The sequence below is a fragment of the Haemaphysalis longicornis genome, unplaced genomic scaffold, assembly GCF_048455015.1.
Source record: "Haemaphysalis longicornis isolate Haplotype H1 unplaced genomic scaffold, Haemaphysalis longicornis Haplotype H1 scaffold_8, whole genome shotgun sequence".
Lineage (NCBI taxonomy): Eukaryota > Metazoa > Arthropoda > Arachnida > Ixodida > Ixodidae > Haemaphysalis > Haemaphysalis longicornis.
Window position 1 is genome coordinate 94,484,738 of NW_027526445.1, and position 23,914 is coordinate 94,508,651.

The window sequence follows — 23,914 nt, forward strand, 5'->3', positions numbered from 1 at the left end:
CCGCACACACCACAGCAGTGAAAACTTCGCCCGTTGCGGTCGGGCGCGAAGAAACGGTGCACCACAATTTCGCCACAATACAAAAGGAGCAGCGCACATAAGGAAATTTACCAACACGTTATTTGAATGTGTGCTCATTCTAAGTGTAAGACAAAACAACCTGCTTAACACAGTCAAGAACATTGCCGCTACGCGACAAGAAAACAAGCATGTTCTAAAGTTTCGATGTGCCCGCAGTGCGGGCACCGTGAGGAACGCACAACGCCGAATCTCGCCATGCGGTCATACTTAGGAAGAACTTTCCAGCCATGCAACCAGCCGAAATCCCGAACATCAGACGGAAGTGCCTCAGAAGTCAGCTGATGCCAACGGATGCCGCGTGATCTTGCTACCTTTTTTTATCTAACTGGTTTATTCCCAATTTTTGCACAATTTGCTTGCTGTACTTTCTCTAAAAGTTAGGCTCGGCAAGTAGGACTGGATGTTTGTCAGTGTTTTGACATCATAGCCATAAAATGTCGGTGAATGCCCGGGAAAGCGACTGGCAATGCCTTTGTTATAAATCATTGAGCGAGACGACACCAGAAAGCACTCCAGCAGCGCCCTCACCAGGGTACTCAGTTAAGTCTACAAGGTCTAACACTGCGCGTACGGCCAGCACGATACACATGGTTTGCAAGCAAGACAGACTTAAACGTATCATTAACTTAAGCAGTGTCACCAGCGCACGCGACACTATATCTGTCTTGGCCGGCCAAAAGAACGACCGCAACTTCGTGGCGAGCTGACGGGTGAAATAGGCCTCCTGCGCTCGAGTTTTGGCGACATGCAGCGCCCCTAGCGGCCGACGCCTCTGGGTAGTACGAAAGCAGACGACCCTCGCCGCCCTCAATGTGTTTTCAATTACAAGCCAGAGTGAAAGTTGGCTGTGGCGCTTTGTGGTGTGTTTAAATGACTGCATACTGTATGAAATAGCCGTTAAAGTAGTTGCATAGTGTCACAAACTCGAGCGTACGACGTCTAAAAGTACCATATAAATTTTTCATTTTATTGTACAGCGCCTAATTCTTCTTACACTCGTCCGATTCATTCAGTTCGGTTCTATTCGCCCCGAGAGAAGGCTGGAACTTTCGCGAACGAAGAGGCGGTAACACGATCACCCGCCGGCTCGCCCGCAAGAAAACAACAAAAATAAAACCTCCGCCGCTCCGGTTTCGTCGAAGCTTCCAGTACTTTCGAGGAGGTGCGCGTGGCCTTGCCAGTGCTAAAGCGCGATGACGATTCTAGAAGGGAGAAAGAGGGAAGTTATTCACTGACGGCGGCGGGCGCGTTGTGTGTTGTGCTCTCCCTCTCCGCGCCGGCACGGTTATAAAAAGAGAAGCCGCGCCTAACCAACCAGCTACGTTTGGACGTCGTGATTAACAACGGCACCTGCCAGTTTGTTCATCACACCATCGGCGACCCGCGCCCTGGAGGACTCCAATGTACTCCAGCGCCTCGAAGCACCGTGATCGTCTCGGACGGCCTCGCCTACAGCGAAGCCACGCTTCCCAGGTAGCCGAATCGCCCACGACAGCGGTGCATCGTCCGGCCCGGTCGGTGAATATGCTGGGACTCTGTCTCTCATAAGCATCGAACTGTTCGTTTTTCTTTTAGTTAACTGCTCCGATTTGTAATATTCATCTGTTAGCGCTCCTGTTTGTATCACTTTGTCTACTTGGACTGTTTCTTGTATTTGAATTCCATCTAAGTTGTCTGTAATTATCGATCCGTTACCTTGTTCTTGTGTTTGTAACTTGCCTGTCTAAATATAAGTCTTTGTGCTGTTTTTAGTTCAAGGCTCTTGCTCATTCTTGCCGCTCTGGTCGGCGAAAGCCGCACATCAGACGGCCACCCCCTTTGTCACCTGTGCCCTGTGGATTCGGTGGGGTTTGTTGGCTTTCTGGAGTCGACTCCCATATCTTCCGACAGTGCACCCTAATTTAAGGAAGCGGGTGACAATTTCAGCCGTCCGCGACAGGACGTCTGATGTGAGTGGTGAGGAGTACAGAGAGCCCGGAACTTTTTGGCATAGGTTGCTACTGCCTTAATAAGCGGGTGCTCTTGTTCACTTTATCTGCGTAGACATACCTAGATAAATGCTAGAGTACTGTGGCTAGATTGCGATACATTTGCAATCATGGATTTAGAGAAAATTGTAGCGTTGGGCTGTCAGCTGGGCCTGTCAGGGGCCGAACTACGAAAGTGGGTTGCGGAGAAAGAAAAAGAAGAAAACGAGAGAGCTGAGACAGCAAGGCAGGCAGCGCGAGAAGAGGCAGAAAAAGCACAAGAAGAGGCTGAGAAAGCAAGACAGGCAGCACGAAAAGAAGCTGAGAGGGCTGAAAGAGAAAGGGAGAAAGAATTTCAGAGACAGGTTCAGTTGGAGCGAGAGAAAGCGGAGCGAAAAGAGAAAGCCCGCCAGGCAGAGGCAGAAGGGGAGCGAGCGAAAGTGGAGCGAGAAGAGAAAGCACGCAATGATGAGATTGAGAAATTAAAAACAGAAATCGAGGCACTGCGTTTCGAGAGAGTCTCTACGTCAGCCGATCGGAGCATAAGAGAAGCAAATAACGGCGTACGCCTGAACCCGAGCAAGCTCCTTGTGGCATTTGACGAAAAAAAGGATGATCTCGACGCTTACATTCGTCGGTTCGAAGGAATAGCCAGAAGCCAAAACTGGCCGGAAGACCAATGGTCCACTGCGCTAAGCACACGCTTAAGCGGCGAAGCACTGAGCGTGTTTGGGAGATTGACCCCAGAGGACGCCGCTGATTACAGCAAGGTCAAGGCCGCGCTGTTGAAAAGGTTTCCCTTCAGAGTAGATGGCTTCCGAGAGAAGTTCAGAAGTGAAACGCCCGCAGATGGCGAAACCGCCAAACAATTTGCAGCTCGCCTGAGCCACTACTTCGACCGCTGGACAGAGCTAGCCGAAATAGGAAAGGAGTATGCATCACTGCGGGAGCTGCTGATAAAAGAGCAATTTCTGAATGGGTGTCACTCAAGTCTTTCTCTGTACCTGAAAGAAAGAAGAGCGAAGTCTCTTGCCGAAATGCTGGAACTGGCCGGCCAGTACCTTGAGGCGCAGAGAAGCACCAATCTAGGAAGGGCAAAAAAGGACAAACGGGAAGACTCTGGACGCGTTGAGCCGGAGAAGAAAACGGCCTGTCAGAAGCCCCTGCCCAAGTGCTACCTGTGTAACAAGTTGGGACACCACGCAAATAACTGCTGGAGCAATTTCGCGGGAAGCAACGCTCCAAAATGCTGCAAGTGCGGGCGCCACGGACACAGGGCAGACGTTTGCAGGAGTAACAACAAAGTGCCGCCTCAGGTTTCGTGCGTCTACGCACCACCTAAGCAGCCAAAGCCCGACGAGATCAGCGAAGGCTTAGTAGAACACAAGAATGGCAAGAAGATCCCGGTCGTGAACGCGGTCATTATGACGGGATCGCAGTTCCGAGGGGAGCATATGCCCGTTGCTCAGGGAAAGTTGGCCGATCAAGATGTTTCAGTTTTGCGTGACACAGGATGCAGCATAGTGATCGTACGAAAAGACCTGGTACGAGATGAAGATCTCACAGGGGAGACTGTCCCCGTGTATTTAGCGGACGGCACCATTCGGAATTTCCCCGAGGCTCAGATTGAGGTACAGACTCCATACTACAGCGGAACGGTTAACGCCCTCTGCATGAAGACGCCTCTGTACGACCTCATTCTCGGCAACATCAACGGAGTGAGAGGCCCCGACGACCCCATAACTTCACCTACCCAGGAAGAAATACCCCCAGACACAATCAAACAGCAAAATATGGACGAGCCACACCCCGATGTCGCGCCGAAGGGGAAGTCGCGACCGTGGTAACACGAGCACAGTCACAAAAGAAGGCGCGACGCTTTCAGCCGTTAAAGACTCCTGCGCCGACGTCCGAACCACTTGAAGAGTGCAGTTATGCCGAAGAACAAGAAAAGGACCATTCTTTGAAATCCTGGGTCGCACAAATCGGCAAGGAGACGAAAAACTCGAAGAATAAGCATAAGATCGAGTTCAAGCTGGAAGATAAGCATAAGATCAAGTTCAAGCTTTGGCGGCAGCGGTGACTACTGGAACATCGCCCTAACCTATCGCCCTGTACCGTTACAGCAAAATTGCCGCACTTTGGCCGATAACAACCACGTGACCGACAACCGGAGGGACAACAAATTGCTGATTTTCATCGACACGGGACCTGCCGCAATCTGCACTTGGCGCGGTCATCGCAACCTATAAAGGGACCTCTTCTTCGCCCGAGCATCACTTTGGCGGCAGCGGTGACTACTGGAACATCGCCCTAACCTATCGCCCTGTACCGTTACAGCAAAATTGCCGCACTTGGGCCGATAACAACCACGTGACCGACAACCGGAGGGACAACAAATTGCTGATTTTCATGGACACGGGACCTGCCGCAATCTGCACTTGGCGCGGTCATCGCAACCTATAAAGGGACCTCTTCTTCGCCCGAGCATCACTTTGGCGGCAGCTGTGACTACTGGAACATCGCCCTAACCTATCGCCCTGTACCATTACAGGTTTGTGAACTGTCTCACTTAGCTCTTGCCTGTGCTCATGTTTGTCGCTGCTGCCGCCATAAAGTGCTATGTCTGACAGTATTGAATGCCCTGAGTGTGAAACGTTACTAGAGCGTGCTAGCGATGGCATAGTGTGCACTGTGTGCAAGCTCTCGTATCATACGGGAAAATGAGCGGGTGTATCTGACGCAACATTGAAGTCCAAGGGGGATGCGTATCGCAGAAGTTGGAAATGTTTAAAGTGCAGGCCTTCAAAAACTCGCATGCAACCGGAAAAAAACGATGACGAACCTAGCGTACGAGATGTGTTTTTAATGCTGCAGGCGATCAATCAAAAGCTCGATGTTTTGATGCCCCTGAAAGAAACCGTTTACAAGATAGAAGAATCTGTGCAGTTCATGTCCGATCAGATGACGGACGTAATAAAACGCACCGAAGAAAATGAGCGCAACATCAAAGAACTACGAACCAGGATTGAAAAACTCGAAATGAAAGACAACAAACTTGAATCGCTAAACCGTCAGCTTGACGACCTCGAATGGCGTAACCGAAGGTACAATCTTGAATTTCATGGAATACCACAGACTGAACAAGAAGATCTTGTTGGCAAGATAAATGAGTTAGCTGTCCAAAGCGACCTTCCTGAGCTATCATCTGACGATGTGGCTGCGATTCACCGTTTACCATCCAAGCCAGATAAGGTTCCCGCAATTATTTGCCGTTTCACGAAACTTCACGTCAGAGAAGCATGGTGGGACAACAGGCTTAAAATTTCGGAAATGGACACAGAAGTTCGCGTGCTGGAAAACCTCACAAAACGCAGCAAAGCGCTGTTGAAGGAATTAAAAGACTGGGCAAAAGTAGACGACTACAAGTACGTCTGGCATAGAAACAACAAAATCCTGGTGAGAAAGGCTGAGAGGCATCCAGCGAAACCTATCTCGGACTTCCGCGATGTTGCTAAGCTTACCTAGATGTCTGACCACTTCTAGATTTTTGTGTGTAAAAGAAACACCAGATGGCACCTGTTTTTCATAAGTCCTACGTGAATCCGGATCAGTTTTCAAAAATTCTTGGTCCAGCTTTTGCAAAGTCTTTCAAATCTGTTCATTTTAACGCACAGTCAATCAGAAATAAAGAAATGCACCTAACTTTATTTTTGGAGCAGTTAGATACATCTTTGGATGTAATTATGGTAACTGAAACTTGGTCGAAAAATAATTGTGATCTTATCCGTCTTCCTACGTACCAAACATTTTTCTTAAACCGCGATAATGGTCGTGGGGGTGGTGTTTGCATGCTGTTTAGGAATATTTGGGAAGCGGACTTGCTACCGGTGTTTACAGTATGCACGGTTGACTATGAAGTGTTATCTGTATGTTCAGGAAGCACCCTTTTTGTAGTGTGTTATCGTCCTCCACAGGGCTCAGTTACAGCCTTTATAAGTTTCTTTGAATCTCTTCTTTCATACTCCCGCGAAAAGCGATTAGACCTAGCATGTGGAGGGGACATAAACATTAACATGTTAAGTAATGATATTTCGAAAAGGAAGTTTGACTTGTTATTACAGGCAAATGGGTTTTCAAATGTAATTGATTTACCAACCCGCATCACGCAAAATTCTTCCACGTTACTAGATCTGTTTATTACGAACATAGACAGGGCAAGGGTAAAATCTGGAGTAATTAGCGCCGATATCAGTGACCATTTGCCGATTTATTTATGTTTTATAAAAGAGTCCAGAAAACATATTAGCAATACCCGCACTTTTCAACCTATAACTGAAAATGCTCTTTCTATATTTAGGCAAAATGTAGCGGAAGTAAACTGGGATTTTATTGTGGAGGAAAATAATCCTGAAATAGCGTACGACAAGTTAATACATGTTCTGAAGCCAATTTACAAAGCAAGTTTTCCATTCAAAGTTTTGAAGAACAACCACCGAACTCGGAAGCCATGGATCACACAAGAACTGCTTACTAAGATTAGGTCGAAAAACACTTTGTATCACAAGTTTATCAAGACTAAAGATGTGCATGACTTGCGTATCTTTAAGAATATCGGTAATCGCCTGAACAAGGAACTTAAAAAAGCTAGAGCAGATTATTATGCAAATCAGTTTGTTGCGTGCCAGGGTCGCACTGATTTAACGTGGAAAAAGCTAAACTATCTTCTAGGAAAGCAAAGTTGTGAAAAAGAACTTTCCGCACTCGTACTGAACGGGGAAGCCATATCCGGCCAGGAACTTGCCAATGAGTTTATTCGCCACTTTGTAAGCGTTTTTAGTGAAGCCAAACTGTTCAATGATCTCCGAAACATTACTTCGATTGAAGATACTCTATTTCTTAGCCCTGTTGATGAAGCCGAGGTGATGGGCACATTCAACACGCTAAACAACACGACATCTTGTGACATTGATGGATTCCAAGTCAAACCAATTAAGTTTATTTTTGACATAATTTCGCCGCACATAACGCACATTCTCAACAAATGTATCACTAATGCAGTGTTTCCTCGTGGTATGCAACTTGCGCGTGTATCAGTAATTTATAAAAAGGGTGACAGAAATAATTTGGGAAATTACAGGCCAATATCTATACTACCAATATTTTCAAAGTTGTTTGAAAAAGTTATTCATAAGCGCTTCGTGAACTTTGAATCTAAGCATTCCCTAATTAGCGATTCGCAGTTTGGTTTCAGAAAACACTGTTCGACAGAGCTTGCGTTACTGGAAAAAAAAGAACACATTCTAAAGGAGCTTGACAAAAACAAAATTGTTATTGGCATCTATGTCGACTTTACGAAGGCTTTTGACCTCATAACCCATGAACTGTTGCTACGTAAGTTAGATCGTTGCGGATTTCGTGGACATGCATCTGCATTTGTAAAATCTGATCTTGAATTCCGTAGGCAGGCAGTTGTTGTAAACGGATTCTTATCCGATACGCGGCCTGTTCACTGTGGCGTGCCACAAGGCAGTATTTTGGGCCCGTTTCTTTTTAACATGTTTATCAATGATATTGTGCATGCTATACCCTTCGCAAATATTGTATGTTACGCAGACGACACGAGCATATTTCTAGCTGGAGATAATATAGGCGAATTGACAGAACAAGCAAATGACGCACTAGACAAACTTGATAACTGGACACGAAAGAACACATTACAGATAAATAGTTCAAAAACGAAAGTCGTCATCTTTAGAGGAAAAAACAAAAAAATCACATTAACAAGAGATATATGTTTTCAGCGTACTCCCCTAGAAATAGTGCCATCGATTAAAACATTAGGCGTTATGATAAATCAAAAACTGTCCTGGGACGACCATGTAACCTGTCTTGGTAGCCTCCTGTCGCAGGTAATAGGCATTGTTTACAGACACCGCGAGATGCTGCCGCTGAACGTGATGATCCTAATCTACCAGTCTTTATTTTATTCTCACCTAAACTACTGTCACTTAGTTTGGGGCACTACGACACAAGAAAACATACACAAATTGCATGTCCTACAAAAGAGCTTCTTACGCGTAATGGAAAACCTTCCTCGGTGGCACACAACAACCGAACTTTTTGCCAAGCACAAAATTGTGCCTGTAACTAAATTATATGACTATCGTCTGTGTCATTCGTTCAAGCGTAAAATTAAATATAGTACATTTCTACTTCGTAAGATTGCTCTGCTAGAGCCTCGAAAACATATAAACAGAACAAGAAATACAGATACATATAACGTTCAAACATACCGAACAAGTTATGGCACGCAAACTTTGGAAAACAAGCTTCCGCGACTGCTCAATAGCTTCGCAGCTAAAAACACACCCCTTGAAAGATTCACAAATAGAGAGTTATTATCAAATTTTTCTTTCATAATTTATGTCATCTCTTTGTGTACTTCTTTGTGTACTTCCTTTGAATATGTGTACTTTGAAAAAGTGTACTTCAAAGTGTACTTTGGAAAAGTGTACTTCGTTTGAATGTCTTCTGTTCTTTTTTTGCAAATACAAACCATTGCAGCTTTTTATTCCTAACTTTTTGTTCCACTGTGCATCTTCTTTTTTCATGTTTTTTTTTCTTTTTCTTTTACTTTTCCGTAGTAGGTTGTAACAAGGCTTAGAAATGTTATCCCAGTGTTCCTGTGTATTGGTGTTATGTACATTTGGTTGTATTTTCTTTTTCTCATCTTGATCCTTGCTGTTCGCCAAGTTAGGGGTCAGCAGCTTCAGTCAAGCTGTTTTTTTGGAGCGTTTACTGGAGCTTTCTTTTGAGCTTTTGCAGCTTTTACTGCGGGCCCCTGTCATCATGTAATGATGATGAAATAAACGTATTGTATTGTATAGATAACCTCCTTTACCGGCGATTCACCGAGAAGAGTGGTCGGGAAGTACGGGAACTAGTCGTCCCCATAGGCCGCCGACCAACCGTCCTTAAAACGGCCCACGACGGCATCATGGCTGGCCACTTGGGTGTGGAGAAAACGAAGGACCGGATACTGGAAGACTTTTACTGGCCGGGTATCACAGCAGCCATGAAGAGGTTCGTCGCTTCGTGTGACATTTGCCAACGAACGGTCCCCAAGGGAAGAGTGCCACGAGTACCCCTGGGAAGGACGCCGGTTATAGAAACACCATTCCACCAAGTGGCGATTGACATCGTCGTTCCGATCCACCCACCGTCGAAGGCCCGAAACCGATTCATCCTCACGCTGATGGACTGTGCAACCCGGTACCGGGATGCTATTGCACTGCCGAGCATCGAGACGGAACGCGTCGCCGAAGCGCTAGTCGAGATGTTTTCTCGCGTGGGAGTCCCCAAAGAGGTGTTGAGTGACAGGGGGACCAACTTCACATCCGAACTCATGAAGGAAGTAGCGCGGTTGCTCTCAGTACGCCAACTCCACACTAGCCCATACCACCCGATGCCCAACGGGATGGTTGAAAAGTTCAATGGAACCTTAAAAGTCATGTTGAAGCGAATGTGTGCGGAGAAACCCCGGGACTGGGATCGCTACCTAGCTCCACTGCTCTTCGCGTACAGAGAAGTGCCGCAAGCAAGCCTCGGATTCTCTCCCTTCGAGCTACTGTACGGCCACCACATCCGAGGTCCCCTGTCGACCCTTAAGGAGATGTGGAGTAATGAAAGTCTGGATGAGGAGACCAAAACTACGTATCAACATGTTCTCGACCTTCGTAACAGGCTGGAAGAAACCTGTCGCGTAGCGCACGAAGACCTTGAGAAGGCAGGAGCCCGTTATGCGAAGTTGTACAACCGAAGGACGAGGAATCGACGATTCCAGACCGGACACAAAGTCTTAATCCTGCTCCCGACAGATAACAACAAGCTCCTTCTCCACTGGAAAGGACCATTCGAGGTGAAAGAAAGAAAAGGGGAAGCTGACTACGCCATCGAGACACCCAGTGGGCCCAAAATCTTTCACGCCAACCTGCTGAAGAAGTACGAAGAAAGGAAACCCAACCCCGAAAAGACGATGTGCAACGCGATATGCGGCGTATCTGAAACTAGTGAGGAGAGCAGCATACCGGTTCCGGACTTTGTTAAGACGGAAGGCATCGCTGACGCCAAACTTTCGCCACACCTCACAACAACGCAAAAGGCCCAAATTGGGGCAGAGCTGAAGCAACATTCTAAGATTTTTTCGAATGTTCCAGGAAAAACTAATTTGGTGGAATGCAACCTGGAGCTCACCACCGACACCCCGGTTCACGTCAAACAATACCCACTGCCGTTTGCTACAGTGGAGAACTTGGAGAAGGAAGTACAGGACATGAAGGCCCTGGAAATCATAAAGGAATCGGTGTCCCCGTATAACTCCCCGGTGTTGCTGGTGAAAAAGCCCGACCACACCAATCGGTTCGTCGTAGACTACCGAAAACTCAACAACATACTAGTCGCCGATTCAGAACCAATTCCCCGAGCCGATGCCGCATTTGCGGCCGCAGGCGGCAAAAAGTACTTTTCCAAATTAGACTTTGTAAAGGGGTACTGCCAAATTCCTCTTTCGGAGGAGTCCAAACCGAGGACTGCCTTTTCCACAACGTCGGGACTTTACAAGTTCCGTTACATGCCGTTCGGAATCAAAACCGCTCCCGCCGTCTTCGCCAAGCTGATGCGGCGAATCGTCAACGGTGTCCCCGGTGTTAATCATTACTACGACGACGTGTGAATTGCCAGCAGCACGTGGGAAGAGCACGTTGCGTCATTTCGAGAGCTTTTCAGCAGAATTGAAGCGGCTGGACTGACCGTACGCCCAAGCAAGTGTGAGTCCGGGGCAACAGAGATTGACTTCCTCGGACATCGAATTGGGCAAGGAGAACTAGCACCGCTGGAAAAGAACCTGGAAAAGATCCAGACAGCGCCGCCTCCGAAAACAAAACGGCAAGTTCGGGCATTCCTCGGCCTAACAGGCTATTATCGCGAATTTATTCCGAACTATGCCGAGATCAGCGCACCGCTAACCGAACTCACCAAAAAAGGGGTAAACAACATCGTCAAGTGGAGTACCGCTAAAGAAGAAGCCTTCTAAGAGCTCAAACGGCGCATCTCTAGCCCTCCTATACTTAGACTGCCAGACTTCACTAAGACATTCGTGCTCCGCACTGACGCCTCCCAAACCAGCCTCGGCGCCGTGCTCATGCAACGCTACGAGGGCACGCTTCACCCTATAGCGTACGCCAGCAGGAAACTTGTGCCCCGAGAGGCCTCTTATAGCACTATTGAAAGAGAATGTCTTGCCCTTGTTTGGGGAGTCCAAAAGTTCAACGCGTACTTGTATGGTCGGCCGTCTATCGTACAAACCGACCACCAGCCGCTCCGTTACATTCAGCGAGCAAAACAACTGAACAGTAGAGTCCTCCGCTGGAGCCTGATTTTACAGGACTACCAGTTCACAGTAGAACATATTAAAGGGAGCGATAATGTGGGAGCAGACTACCTAAGCAGAGTGTAAACCCAGGTATACCTGTAATTGTGTACCGCGAGTAGAATGTTTAGGTTGTATATTCACAAGGTGATGCCTGACGTTTACATTCGCGACTTCTATATTGTACCAAACGTGAAGTTTGTAATTATGCGTATTACCTATTGTACAGTACATTTTCCGTGAATTGTTGGCGTTACTAGTGGTGGCATTTTGAACGTTGCGGTTGTCGACTGCTAGAACTTTATTGTTCTCAAACTTATGAGTTGTCCCTAGGATGTGTATTTGTTGAGAAATCTGCACCAAACCGCTGTTCTGTACGCGAATTCTGTACCTGTCATTATTCTTATGAAGAACATTGGGTTGTACTTGATTTTGGGTTAGTAGGCACAGCCTCTTTTGTTCACTAAGTGTGAACGACGCGTACGCACGACTTTGTGAGTTTTGGGAATATTATTGCATAATATTCTGAAACTGGGGGGGCTGAGTCACAAACTCGAGCGTACGACGTCTAAAAGTACCGTATAAATATTTCATTTTATTGTACAGCGCCTAATTCTTCTTACACTCGTCCGATTCATTCAGTTCGGTTTTATTCGCCCCGAGACAAGGCTGGAACTTTCGCGAACGAAAAGGCGGTAATACGATCACCCGCCGGCTCGCCGGCAAGAAAACAACAAAAATAAGACCTCCGCCGCTCCGGTTTCGTCGAATCTTCCAGTACTTTCGAGGAGGTGCGCGTGGCCTTGCCAGTGCTAAAGCGCGATGACGATTCTAGAAGGAAGAAAGAGGGAAGTTATTCACTGACGGCGGCGGGCGCGTTGTGTGTTGTGCTCTCCCTGTCGGCGCCGGCACGGTTATAAAAAGAGAAGCCGCGCCTAACCAACCAGCTACGTTTGGACGTCGTGATTGACAACGGCACCTGCCAGTTTGTTCATCACACCATCGGCGACCCGCGCCATGGAGGGCTCCAACGTACTCCCGGGCCTCGAGGCACCGTGATCGTCTCGGACGGCCTGGCCTACAGCGAAGCTACGCTTCCCAGGTAGCCGAATCGCCCCCGAAAGCGGTGCATCGTCCGGCCCGGTCGGTGAATATGCTGGGACTCTGTCTCTCATAAGCATCGAACTGTTCGTTTTTCTTTTAGTTAACTGCTCCGATTCGTAATATTCATCGGTTAGCGCTCCTCTTTGTATCACTTTGTCACGGCTGCACGTGTTTTTGGCTTTCAGAGGCAAAATTTAAGCGAACCTCCATCTAATTTAAACGAACAACCGTATTTCACTCATATGCGCTCAATGTTGGAGTACGCATGTGTTTTCAAACAAACGTGTTTTCATCCCTACACTAAGAGCTGGTTGATATGCTCGAAAACATAGAGAATATGTCAGTACGATTCGTATTAGGTAATTTGCACTGTCAACTTAGCATGAGGGAAAATGAAAACTTAAATGGTAAGACGTGAAAGATCCCAGAGGAAGCCTCAAGTTGAATTTTTTCGTAATATCTATCATTCGAAAGCAGGAATAGAAGCGAAGAAGTATATCCAATCGCCATTCTACATATTCTAAAGTGCGACCGCTAGCTTAAAGCAAATTATGAACATTCCTTTGAAGGTGTCGCCTTGCGTGATTCACTTCAGCTTCGATCAATACGAGAGTGTAATTATATTCCAGGTATGATTGTATCCACTGTTTATAATGACGAGTTTCACTGCGCTTTGTAGAATTATTTTGTTATTTGGTCACAAATTTGATGCTTAGTGTTATGTATCTCCCTGCAGTAATGCATGCAAAGGCGAAGTAGGTACAAAATAAACAAACACAATAAATAAGTGAATAAATAAATAAGTAGCAAAATAAATTGTTAAATATATAAATAAATAAATAACTAAATAAATAAATAAATAAATAAATAAATAAATAAATAAATAAACTTGTTGAGCCGCAAGTTCGCCTCCGACGGGTTGCGAATCTTACGCCTTCAAACTGACCAATGAAATATTTATTGTTTTATTTTTTGCAGCATGTAAGGTTTCCTGTATGAATACTGCCATTGCGATGTTATTGGTTTGAAACAAATTATGAAACTCTAGTCTTGCATCTTTCCTTGCGTGAACACAGAAGGATACAACTGCAGCCACCTGAAGCAGGAAGCCATTCGCAACGCGTCTAGAATTTTTAGGTGCTGAGTACCTTAGCACTGCGCAATGTCCACCCGCGTCCATCCGTACGCACGCCACCATAAAGCGAAGTTCAAGCGAAATTCGATTTGAGCAGTGAGTTGCAGTTTCATTTCGGGATTAATGAAGGTGCAACTCACGGCTGAAATCGAATGACGGTCGGGGCGCGCACCGGTTGTCATTCGGGACGCAACTTGGATGTCATTTGGAGTCCCCATACTCCGCATCCTTACCATAATCCATAGAGTGGAGATGCAGCGAATTTTGTTTAACGTAGTACGATATAGAGAAAAATTAGGTTCTTTTGTACTATTAAGTGGTGTGCAATGAAAACAACATAAACTAATGAAAACAACATAAAAAATCGATTGAAAATGAAAGTACCTATTCGATCTCGCCTAGGATCAGCCCTGTGAAAGATTATCAGAAAAGTTGATCGAGCATAAAATTTTTTTGCAAGAAAAATTGGCAAACACTGGACATACTCTTTTTTTAAAGAAATTATATTGAATGCTCCTGGGTGTTTTGTGGAGTACCAAAGCGCTTCGTAAAGGCATTCGCGCCGGTTTTATATGATACACAACTGGTCAAGCAACTGTTGTAAAAATATTTTATTTAGTCCTGCAAAAAAGAAATTGGCTAAAAGTGGTGCAATTCATGTTTGTGAAATTCGACCCACTCAAGTATGCGCCTTCCGCACCCCTCCACCCTTCATCCCCGTTTATTACAGGTCACCCGCCCCACAGAAAATATTAAGACCAGGACATTTCATCCATTCAAACTTTGCAAAAAAATGGATATTTTCTTTTATCTACATTAAAAGAGGTATGACAATTAATGGGACGACCATTTCTGAGCACAGTTTAATATATGAATTGTGGTGTCAACTGATGCTGATAATTAAGCAAGGCTGCGCTGCAGGTTGGACGGCTGGTTGTTGCGCACGGGCTCACTTTGATGTGGGCGCCGTGGACCCAAAATGCTGGGTTTGTGCTGCTGCAAAGCGCCACTAAATCATCTGCTTGCGCGGCATGCAGTGACCATCCACCGGCCTCATTAGAGTTAACGTACTTTGGCTGAACTCCAATGCCCGTAGCATGGCCGAACTTCCGGCAGCTTTAGTCCGGTTGGAGTCCGACTACCGCATCTCGGCTGTCCTCCGGTGGCTGTACTTCGGCCGCACACGGGTGGCTTTGGAATAGCCGGAGCCCTACGGCTGGAATCTGACCGTATTAATGTAAGCCGGTCGACTGGCCGGCGGACACTGGGCGTTGGGCAGCCATGGGAGTACGGCCGTGTATGGCGAAAAGGCCCCCATTTTAACACGGGCCGATCACGGCTGCCGGAAAAAGGCTGGAACGAAAATTACCGGCCAAACTACACCGGCTTGAGTTAGGCCGAACGGTCCTGTGCTGCCTGGGTAGTTATTCCCCCCCCCCTCCCCCACAGCTTCTATACCTTTCGTTTTGACCTGAGGCTTGCAGATAGTTTCTGATAAGGACTCCTCTCACCACCTGTTCTGCGTCCGGCGTTTTTGAGAACCTTTAGGTATGCCGCGCGGCGGGGCAACAAACACCCCCTCATCCTTTCTCTCCAAGAATTTTCCGGAATAGCAACCCTCGGTTGACTTCCCTCTGACCTACTTCGTGGCGCAAACTATTCAACCTTCCTTCCCCCTGGATATCTCCCCCACATACTCCCAAGCAAATCGCTTTATCAATTACACTTCCTTCTGTCGTCTCACCTGGGGACCTACTCCTATATAAAGCGTGCCAGCCAGGCGAGAGGTAGCCCTGACGAAGGCAAGTCTCAGCTTAAACGTTGCCAACGGCAACAATCCTGGTTTCTACCTTGTTCGAAGTTATCTTTTCTTGTGTTCTGTACCATCTTCAATACACACACACACACACATATATATATATATATATATATATATATATATATATATATATATATATAGAAATAAGGGTTGGCAGTCAAGAACACCTCGGAAAGCAAAGGGGAGGTTGTGTTAGCTCATTGAAACAGATAAAGAATTTGGAAAGAAAGAAAGAAAGCGAAGAAAAAATGCCCGCCAGGTGGGATCCGAACCCACGACCTCCAGAATACCGGTCTGGTGCGATATATATAGATATATATAGATATATATAGATATATATATCTGAAGAAAGAAAGTCCTCTTCCTGAACTGTCAGTAAACTTTTATTTTTATTTTTATAGTGTTTATCTTTTGTCTCTGTCTCTACTTACCTCATATATAAACATAAATACCCCATAAAGTGGAGGCTAAAGTAGCCCCGCCGGTAGCGTAGTGGTTATCGCACCAGACCGGCATTCTGGAGGTCGTGGGTACGGATCCCACCTGGCGGGCATTTTTTCTCCACTTTCTTATATTCCAAATTCTTTATCTTGAGCTACTACATCCGCCCCATTGCTTTCGGAGGTCTTCTTGACTGCCGATTCTTATTTCTGTCTTATTTTCAACGAGCCCCTCATTTCCTATTCTGATTCGCTATATATATATATATATATATATATATATATACATATATATATATACATATATATATACATATATATATATATATATATATATATATATATATATATATATATATATACATACACATACAATCAGAATGGGAAAAGAGGGACTTGTTGAAATGATACAGAAGTAAGTATTCGCTGTCAAGAATTCCAAGGAAAGCAAAGGGGAGGATACCGTAGATCATTGGAACAAATAAAGAATTTTTCAGTGACGTACTGCATCCTCGGCTTTGCTTTTCTTGGCATTCCTGACAGATAATCCTTATTTCTGTATATATATATATATTTATGCCCTGGTGCCATAGGAAGCTTAAGAGGGTTCAACGCTGGTCGACCACTCTCGACATGTCGTAGACGCTCGAGTCACGGCCCTGGGGTTAAAAAGTAGGTCCCCATTCACCCGGAGTAGTCCGAGTGGCGCTGGCTACCACCCTCAAGCACAGGGAACAAATATACCTAAACATAAATACTCCAGAAAGTGGAGGGGAAAATCGCCCCGCCGGTAGCGTAGTGGTTATCGCACGAGACCGATATTCTGGAGTTCGTGGGTTCGCATCACACCTGGCGGGCATTTTTTCTACACTTTCTTTCTCTCTCTCTTTCAAATTCTTTATCTGTTCTTTATCTGTCCGGAAAAAAGATGGCCCTATTCGATTTTGTGTAGACTATCGCCACCTCAACAAAATTACGCGCAGGGACGTCTATCCTCTCTCTCGCATAGATGATGCTCTGGAAAGCTTGCAGGGTGCAGAATTTTTCTCGTCGCTTGATTTAAGGTCCGGGTATTGGCAGGTTCCTATGGCGGATGTTGATCGCCCGAAAACGGCATTTTTCACACCTGATGGATTGTACGAATTTAATGTAATGCCGTTCGGGCTATGCGACGCCCCTGCAACATTTGAACGCATGATGGACAATGTTTTGCGGGGCCTCAAGTGGAATATCTGTCTTTGCTATCTAGACGACATTGTCATCTTTTCCGACAATTTTCAGACGCACCTTCACCGGTTGGAGAAAGTTCGAACATGCCTTTCTAGAGCTGGGCTCCAACTTAACCTCAAAAGCTGTCGCTTCGCCGCCACGAAACTTACATCTTGGGTCATGTCGTCTCCAAGGATGGCATGCTCCCCGACCCAGCCAAGCTTCGCGCTGTCGCCGAATTCCCGAAGACAACCAACATAAAACCCCTTCGGCGCTTCATAGGGCATTGCTCGTACTTCCGGCGTTTCTTTCGCAACTTTGCTTCCGTCATTGAGCCATTGACGAAGCTCCTCGGTGGTGCCCGTGACTTCCCTGCCTGGTCTCCGGCCTGCGACCACGCGTTCCATACTTTGCTCCGTTTCCGGACCTCGCCACCCATACTTCGACACTTCGACCCTACAGCGCCTACGGAACTTCATACTGACGCCAGCGTAGTTGGCCTTCGGGCTGTGCTTTGGCAACGTAAACCAGGTTTTGACGAATATTTCGTCGCCTATGCCAGCCACAGCCTAACGAATCCAGAATCCAATTATACAGTTACCGAGAAGGAGTGCTTGCCCATCATATGGGCGCTTGCTAAATTTCGACCATATCTGTACGGCCGCCCATTTGATGTGGTCACCGACCACCACGCCCTCTGTTGGCTGTCTTTGAAAGATCCGGCAGGTCGTCGGGGGCGATGGGCGCTTTGCCTCCAGGAATATGATATACGAGTGAAATACAGGTCTGGTCAGAAGCATTCGGATGCCGACGCTCTCTGCCGTTCACCCGTATCTGCTCATCTATCGGACCCTCCAGGTGATCTGTCTTCCCTTGCTGTCACTGATATGGCAGCTGAGCAACGGGAGGACGCATGAATTGTTTCGCTCCTCACCTCGTTCACCAATCCTTCCCAAGCCGTAACGTCACGCGCTCTCCGTAGGCAAGCATCTCAATTTGCAGTACGTGATCAGCTGCTTTACTGACGCGACTACTACTTGGATGGCCGCAAATGGTTGCTCTTGATTCCTCGACATTTGCGGTCCGATGTTTGTGCCTTGTTCTAGTCTGACCCCACGTGTGATAATCTCGACCTATTCAAATCCTATGAACGTTTGCGTCTTCGTTACTTCTGGTGCGGGATGTACAACTTCGTGCGAAAATACGTTCGATCCTGCCAAGATTGCCAACGCCGAAACCCGCCGGTACCTCATCTGGGTGGTGCGTTACCGCCGCTGCCATGTCCACTGAAACCATTTGATCGTGTGGGCATTGATTTGTACGGACCGTTACCCTGCACAGCCGCCGGAAACCGCTGGGTTATAGTTGCCATCGACCACTTGACGCGCTATGCTGAGACCGCCGCTCTACCAGCTGCTACCACACGGGATGTCGTCTCGTTTCTCCTGCGGCGTTTTATACTTCGTAACAGTGCGTCTAAGGGGCTACTCAGCGTCAGGGGACGCGTCTTTCTGTCTGACGTCGTCGCGGAGCTTCTTAAGGAATGCAGCGTCATCCATCGAACGAGCACTGCCTACCATCCACAAACGAATGGCCTCACAGAGCGCTTCAACCGTACCCTCGGAGACATGTTGTCCAAGTACGTTGCGTCTGACCATGGAAACTGGGACGTTGTACTCCCTTACGTGACGTACGCCTACAACACAGCCATCCAAGCGACGATAGGTTTTCCGTTTTTCCTCCTATATGGGCGTGAGCCATCTTGCATGCTGGACACCATCCTTCCCTGCCATCCTGATGTATGTGAGTGCACGCCGATTTCTGAGGCTGCCAAACACGCCGAAGAATGTCGCCAGCTTGCCCGTTCTTTCACCACTGAAGAGCAGGAGCGACAAAAGTCCATCACGGCTGGGGAGCTCGCCCCCGACTTCGTTCCCGGTTCTCTCGTGTGGCTCTGGGTACCCACCAGGACTCCTGGCTTGTGCTCGAAATTTCGAACTACCAGGGGCCGTACCAGGGGCCGTACCAGGGGCCGTATTTTGGCCGTACCAGGGGCCGTACAGTACTTCCCCGGGGTACTACGTCGTTGAGCCGCTACCGCCTTCCCAGGATTTTCGACGCCGTGGACGTGACACAGTGCATGTTGCTCGTCTGAAGCATTATTATGACCCGCTCGTCTCGCCATCAGCTTGAGTCGCTAGGATGGCCACCCTCTTTCCTGGGGGGGGGGGTGATTGTAGGGAAGAATATTAGCTATGCTCCCCAAAAGCATGAGAGTCGTCATTATCCAGAATGGGTCATGTTGACCAGTGCGAGCAGCGTCATAACCAGCAAAAAGACTGTCGGTAATCCTCATCGCAATCGCCTAGAGCGACAGGGTTCAGTCGGGCTGCTTCGATCGGCTCGTGTCTGCTTCCCTGATCCGCGATTCCTAACCCTAACCTCTCGCCTTCAGAAAGATCTTCGTCAATAAAACACCTTTCAATATATATATATATATATATATATATATATATATATATATATATATATATAGTGAAAGAAGTATAGAAAACCGACAGACACGCGGCAGTATTTGCACTTCCGAAGTAGCCATGTCAGACACTGCAAGACAGCAATACCTTACGGCCAAGCCCACCGATTTAGGAGAATTTGCTCAAACCAAGCCGACTTTGACTCAAACTGTCGAGAACTCAAGACCGCCCTCCTGAATAAAAAATACCCGAAAAAGTTATCCACGACGCTATTGTGCGAGCCAACCAATTAGACCGTAACGAAATCTGTAAGAAAAAAGCCCCGAACGGGAACCCGCCAACTAACTTAGTTTTAACCCACTCATCCTCCGCTCCAAGAGTGTCAACCATGCTAAAAAAACATCACAATATCCTGATGCAAAGTGACCGCTTAAAAAGCATATTCCCCGAACCACCACGCGTTGTCTACCGGCGTAATAAGAATTTAGGTGACTTTCTTACTAACTCTCGTATCAACCGACCGGCAACTACTGGCTGCATGCCCTGCAATAAACCCCGATGTAAAGTATGCCCACACATGATCACTACACAGCGCGCCACCAGCACGGCTTCAGACTACTACGCAAATATAAAAGGTAACTTTAACTGTGACTCCGCTAATGTCGTATATCTTCTAGAGTGTACTGTTTGTAGGCAACAATATATCGGCCAAACTGAAACGCCCTTCCGAATACGGTTCAATAATCACCGTTCTCATGCAAAAAGCTGCCCTTATTTGCCCCTGTCAAGACATGTGAACAGTCCCGGACATGCATTTGAACATCTTAAAGCAACGATTTTAGAATCCGCCTTCAAAACGCACCACGACCGCGAGGTTCGGGAATCTTATCTCATTTATAAGTTTGGGTCAGCCACGCTTGGAATTAATGAAAGTTACGGAAAACTAACGTGCTTATCCCTCGATTAAAATTAGCGGCTTCATAATTTTTATAACTATGTTCATTATTCCTACCCTCGAGTTTGCCATCAGAATTCGCAGAAACTCTCCTAATACAGCAGCTTTATTAGCCTAATGCGGCTCAACAATGCCATTTGTCCTGGGGAGGGAGGCTTCGTTCCCACCACCACTTAAGAATGTTTAACTCTTTGTGATCTATTCATGTTTAACCTTTTGTGACCCTACCTATTTCCTGTTCAATTGCTAGCTTCTGTGAAATGCTCTTTTGTGCCCCCTATCTATTCTCTTGACCCGCGGGGGGCACACCCGTCTTCGCTTCCCCCGAACCAGTCTCCGCAGTCACTGAATAACTTACTGTATACTCTTCCCTTTCTTTTCAAACCACGGTTGTTCAGTTTCCCCCATTGTCCGAACTTGCAGCCCGCGTGGGGTACGTTGACCCGTCATGGTGCAACCTTGAACGCTGCATTGTTAACACGACCCCGTTTTCTCTCTCTCGCTCCCCCCCACCTCTTTTTATTTTTCTTGTTTGTTTGTTGATGTTGTAACATAGCCGTAGCCTGACTGTATGTACACTCCCCATTTCCGAAACATTTTCCGCTCTTTCTCACAGTTTTATGCAAACCTATATAAGAAGTGTGTTCAAAATGTTTGCGACAGTAAAATCATGTAACTTTACTCTGATGAAGGCAAGTCCCGTTGCCGCTACGTAAGTACACATTGTTTGTTATTGTTCTTGCTGTGTATCCGACTCTTTACTTATACTATATATATGTATATATATATATATATATAGTATATGTATATATTTATATATATATATATATATATATATATATATATATATATATATATATATATATATATATATATATATATATATATCGCACCAGACCGGTATTCTGGAGGTCGTGGGTTCGGATCCCACCTGGCGGGCATTTTTTCTTCGCTTTCTTTCTTTCTTTCCAAATTCTTGATCTGTTTCAATGGCCTACCACAACCTCCCCTTTGCTTTCCGAGGTCTTCTTGACTGCCAATCCTTATTTCTGTGTTATATATATATATATATATATATATATATATATATATATATATATATATATATATATATATAGTATGTATGCGATATCGCACCAGACCGGTATTCTGGAGGTCGTGGGTTTGGATCCCACCCGGCGGGCATTTTTTCACCACTTTCTTTTCGACTTAAAAAATTCTTCATCTCTTTCTATGACCCACCACAACCTCCCCTTTGCTTTCCGAGGTTTTCTTGACTGCCAAACCTCACTTTCTCTCTCTCGCTGTATATATATATATAATATATATATAAATATAAATATATATATATTTAATAGAGACAACGAATCAGATTTGGAAATGGGGATTCGCTCTGTGCGCATATATTTGCATGCATGTAAGAATGTGTGTGTCTGTGTGTGTGTATGTGTGTGTGTGTGTGTGTGCTAGGATTGTGTAGCCTTATAAAGCTATAACAACACGACAGACCTAACTTCTTGCTGACAACGCATGTGGGCCATTCTGCAGTTATTATAGCGAAGCCTGGTCGGCCGTAGTTTTGTTTTGTTTATATACAGGTTGTACAGACGCGGTTTAAAAAGAGTAGGATTCAGTATAATTCTGATGACGCTGTCCACCTAAGCACGGATCATGTTCGCGAGACAGCAAATGTGTTTTTGGTGTAGTTTCTGTGAAAACATAGGGACATTGGGTGCGCCATTTCAATGAGCTAATAAATTTTGGGCTCGTGTGCCGGCTCAGTCTGAAATACGAGTGTGGCAGGAGATGCATCACAACAGGGCTGCATGGTACAACAGCTATATTGAGCTGTTTCATGTTTTGTTAAGGCAGAAAAGTAGACTGCTTCCAAAGACACTATTCGAAGTCGATAGCCTTGCCGGATATCCAACGTTCTAAATTTAAAAGCGATAGTAACTCCAACATTACGTGTTAGTTTGAGGGAAAGCAAACTCATTCTGATAGCCACATGCATCGTTTCAAGGAAAGTTTGACATCCACCTAAATGCAGCCATACGGCTACAAAGGAAAGCCATACAGCTTTCTCGGAAACTTCGCAGTTTAAGAAAAATTCGTCCTGGTCCATGATTCGAACCCGGGGCCACTGCTTCACCGGAGCAGTCGCTCAACCAACTGAGCTAACGACGAGGCTAGTCGTTAGCAGCGCGAAAGCGAATAGATCAACAACTCGAAGTGAAGGACAGGGGTTAATTGACCAGATTTTGGGGAAATCCCCAAGGTGGAGTAAGTTTCTGTAAAGGAAAGTTTGACATCCACCTAAATGCAGCCATACGGCTACAAAGGAAAGCCATACAGCTTTCTCGGAAACTTCGCAGCTGAAGAGAAATTCGTCCTGGTCCAGGATTCGAACCCGGGACCACTGCTTAACCGGAGGAGTCGCTCAACCAACTGAGCTAACCAAGAGGCTAGTCGTTAGCAGCGCGAAAGCGAATTGATCAACAACTCGAAATGAAGGACAGGAGTTAATCGACCAGATTTGGGGGAAATCCCCAAGGTGGAGTAAGTTTCTGTAAAGGAAAGTTTGACATCCACCTAAATGCAGCCATACGGCTACAAAGGAAAGCCATGGTTTCTCGGAAACTTCTCAGTTGAAGAAAAATTCGTCGTCGTCCAGGATTCGAACTGCTTAACCGGAGCAGTCGCTCAACGAACTGAGCTAACCAGGAGGCCAGTCGTTAGCAGCGCGAAAGCGAATTGATCAACAACTCGAAGTGAAGGACAGGAGTTAATCGACCAGATTTTTGGGAAATCCCCAAGGTGGACTACGTTTCTGTAAAGGAAAGTTTGTCACCCACCTAAATGCAGCCATACGGCTACAAAGCAAAGCCTTGAAAGGAATGACTTGTTGTGCAGGACAGCAGCGGTCGGAATGGACTGCCGCTTCTTGCACCCTCGGTCAGCCTCCTCACTTCGCTGAGGCTTGCTGATCTGAAAGCTTCTTTCCCTGCACTCTACTTCCACTCGCAGGAAAGACAGTAGATGTTGTACGTCCTGGGCAGAACTCTGACTGCTCGTGGAAGTGGTTCTGGCAGCAAGGCTCTGCTGTTTGAAGTAATCGACAATATTGTCGCCTGGTATCACCTTTAAAAGCACTTCATTCAGTATAGCCGGGTAAGAAGAAATTCCAACGGCCAAGCTTTCCAGTCCTCGCCGGTTCATTTCCACGTGGTCGTACACCTTCCTCGAAGCGGGCACGTTGCTGGCTGAATCGACTGGCCTGAGCTTCCGCAAATTTTTAAA

General features: G+C 46.4%; 2 protein-coding genes and 1 non-coding gene across 3 annotated transcripts; all 3 read left to right on the forward strand.

Moving 5' to 3' along the window:
- Positions 1–2,179: 2,179 nt before the first annotated feature.
- LOC144148391 (uncharacterized) lies at positions 2,180–3,895 on the forward strand. The gene has a single exon (XM_077679931.1). It carries the CDS (start codon positions 2,180–2,182, stop codon positions 3,893–3,895), a length of 1,716 nt encoding a protein of 571 aa, XP_077536057.1.
- A 5,153-nt stretch (positions 3,896–9,048) lies between these two features.
- Positions 9,049–10,782, forward strand: LOC144148392 (uncharacterized). The gene has a single exon (XM_077679932.1). It carries the CDS (start codon positions 9,049–9,051, stop codon positions 10,780–10,782), a length of 1,734 nt encoding a protein of 577 aa, XP_077536058.1.
- Positions 10,783–16,014: 5,232 nt separating this feature from the next.
- Positions 16,015–16,087, forward strand: Trnaa-ggc (transfer RNA alanine (anticodon GGC)). The gene has a single exon. It is a non-coding gene; the product is annotated as a tRNA-Ala (tRNA).
- Positions 16,088–23,914: the final 7,827 nt, after the last annotated feature.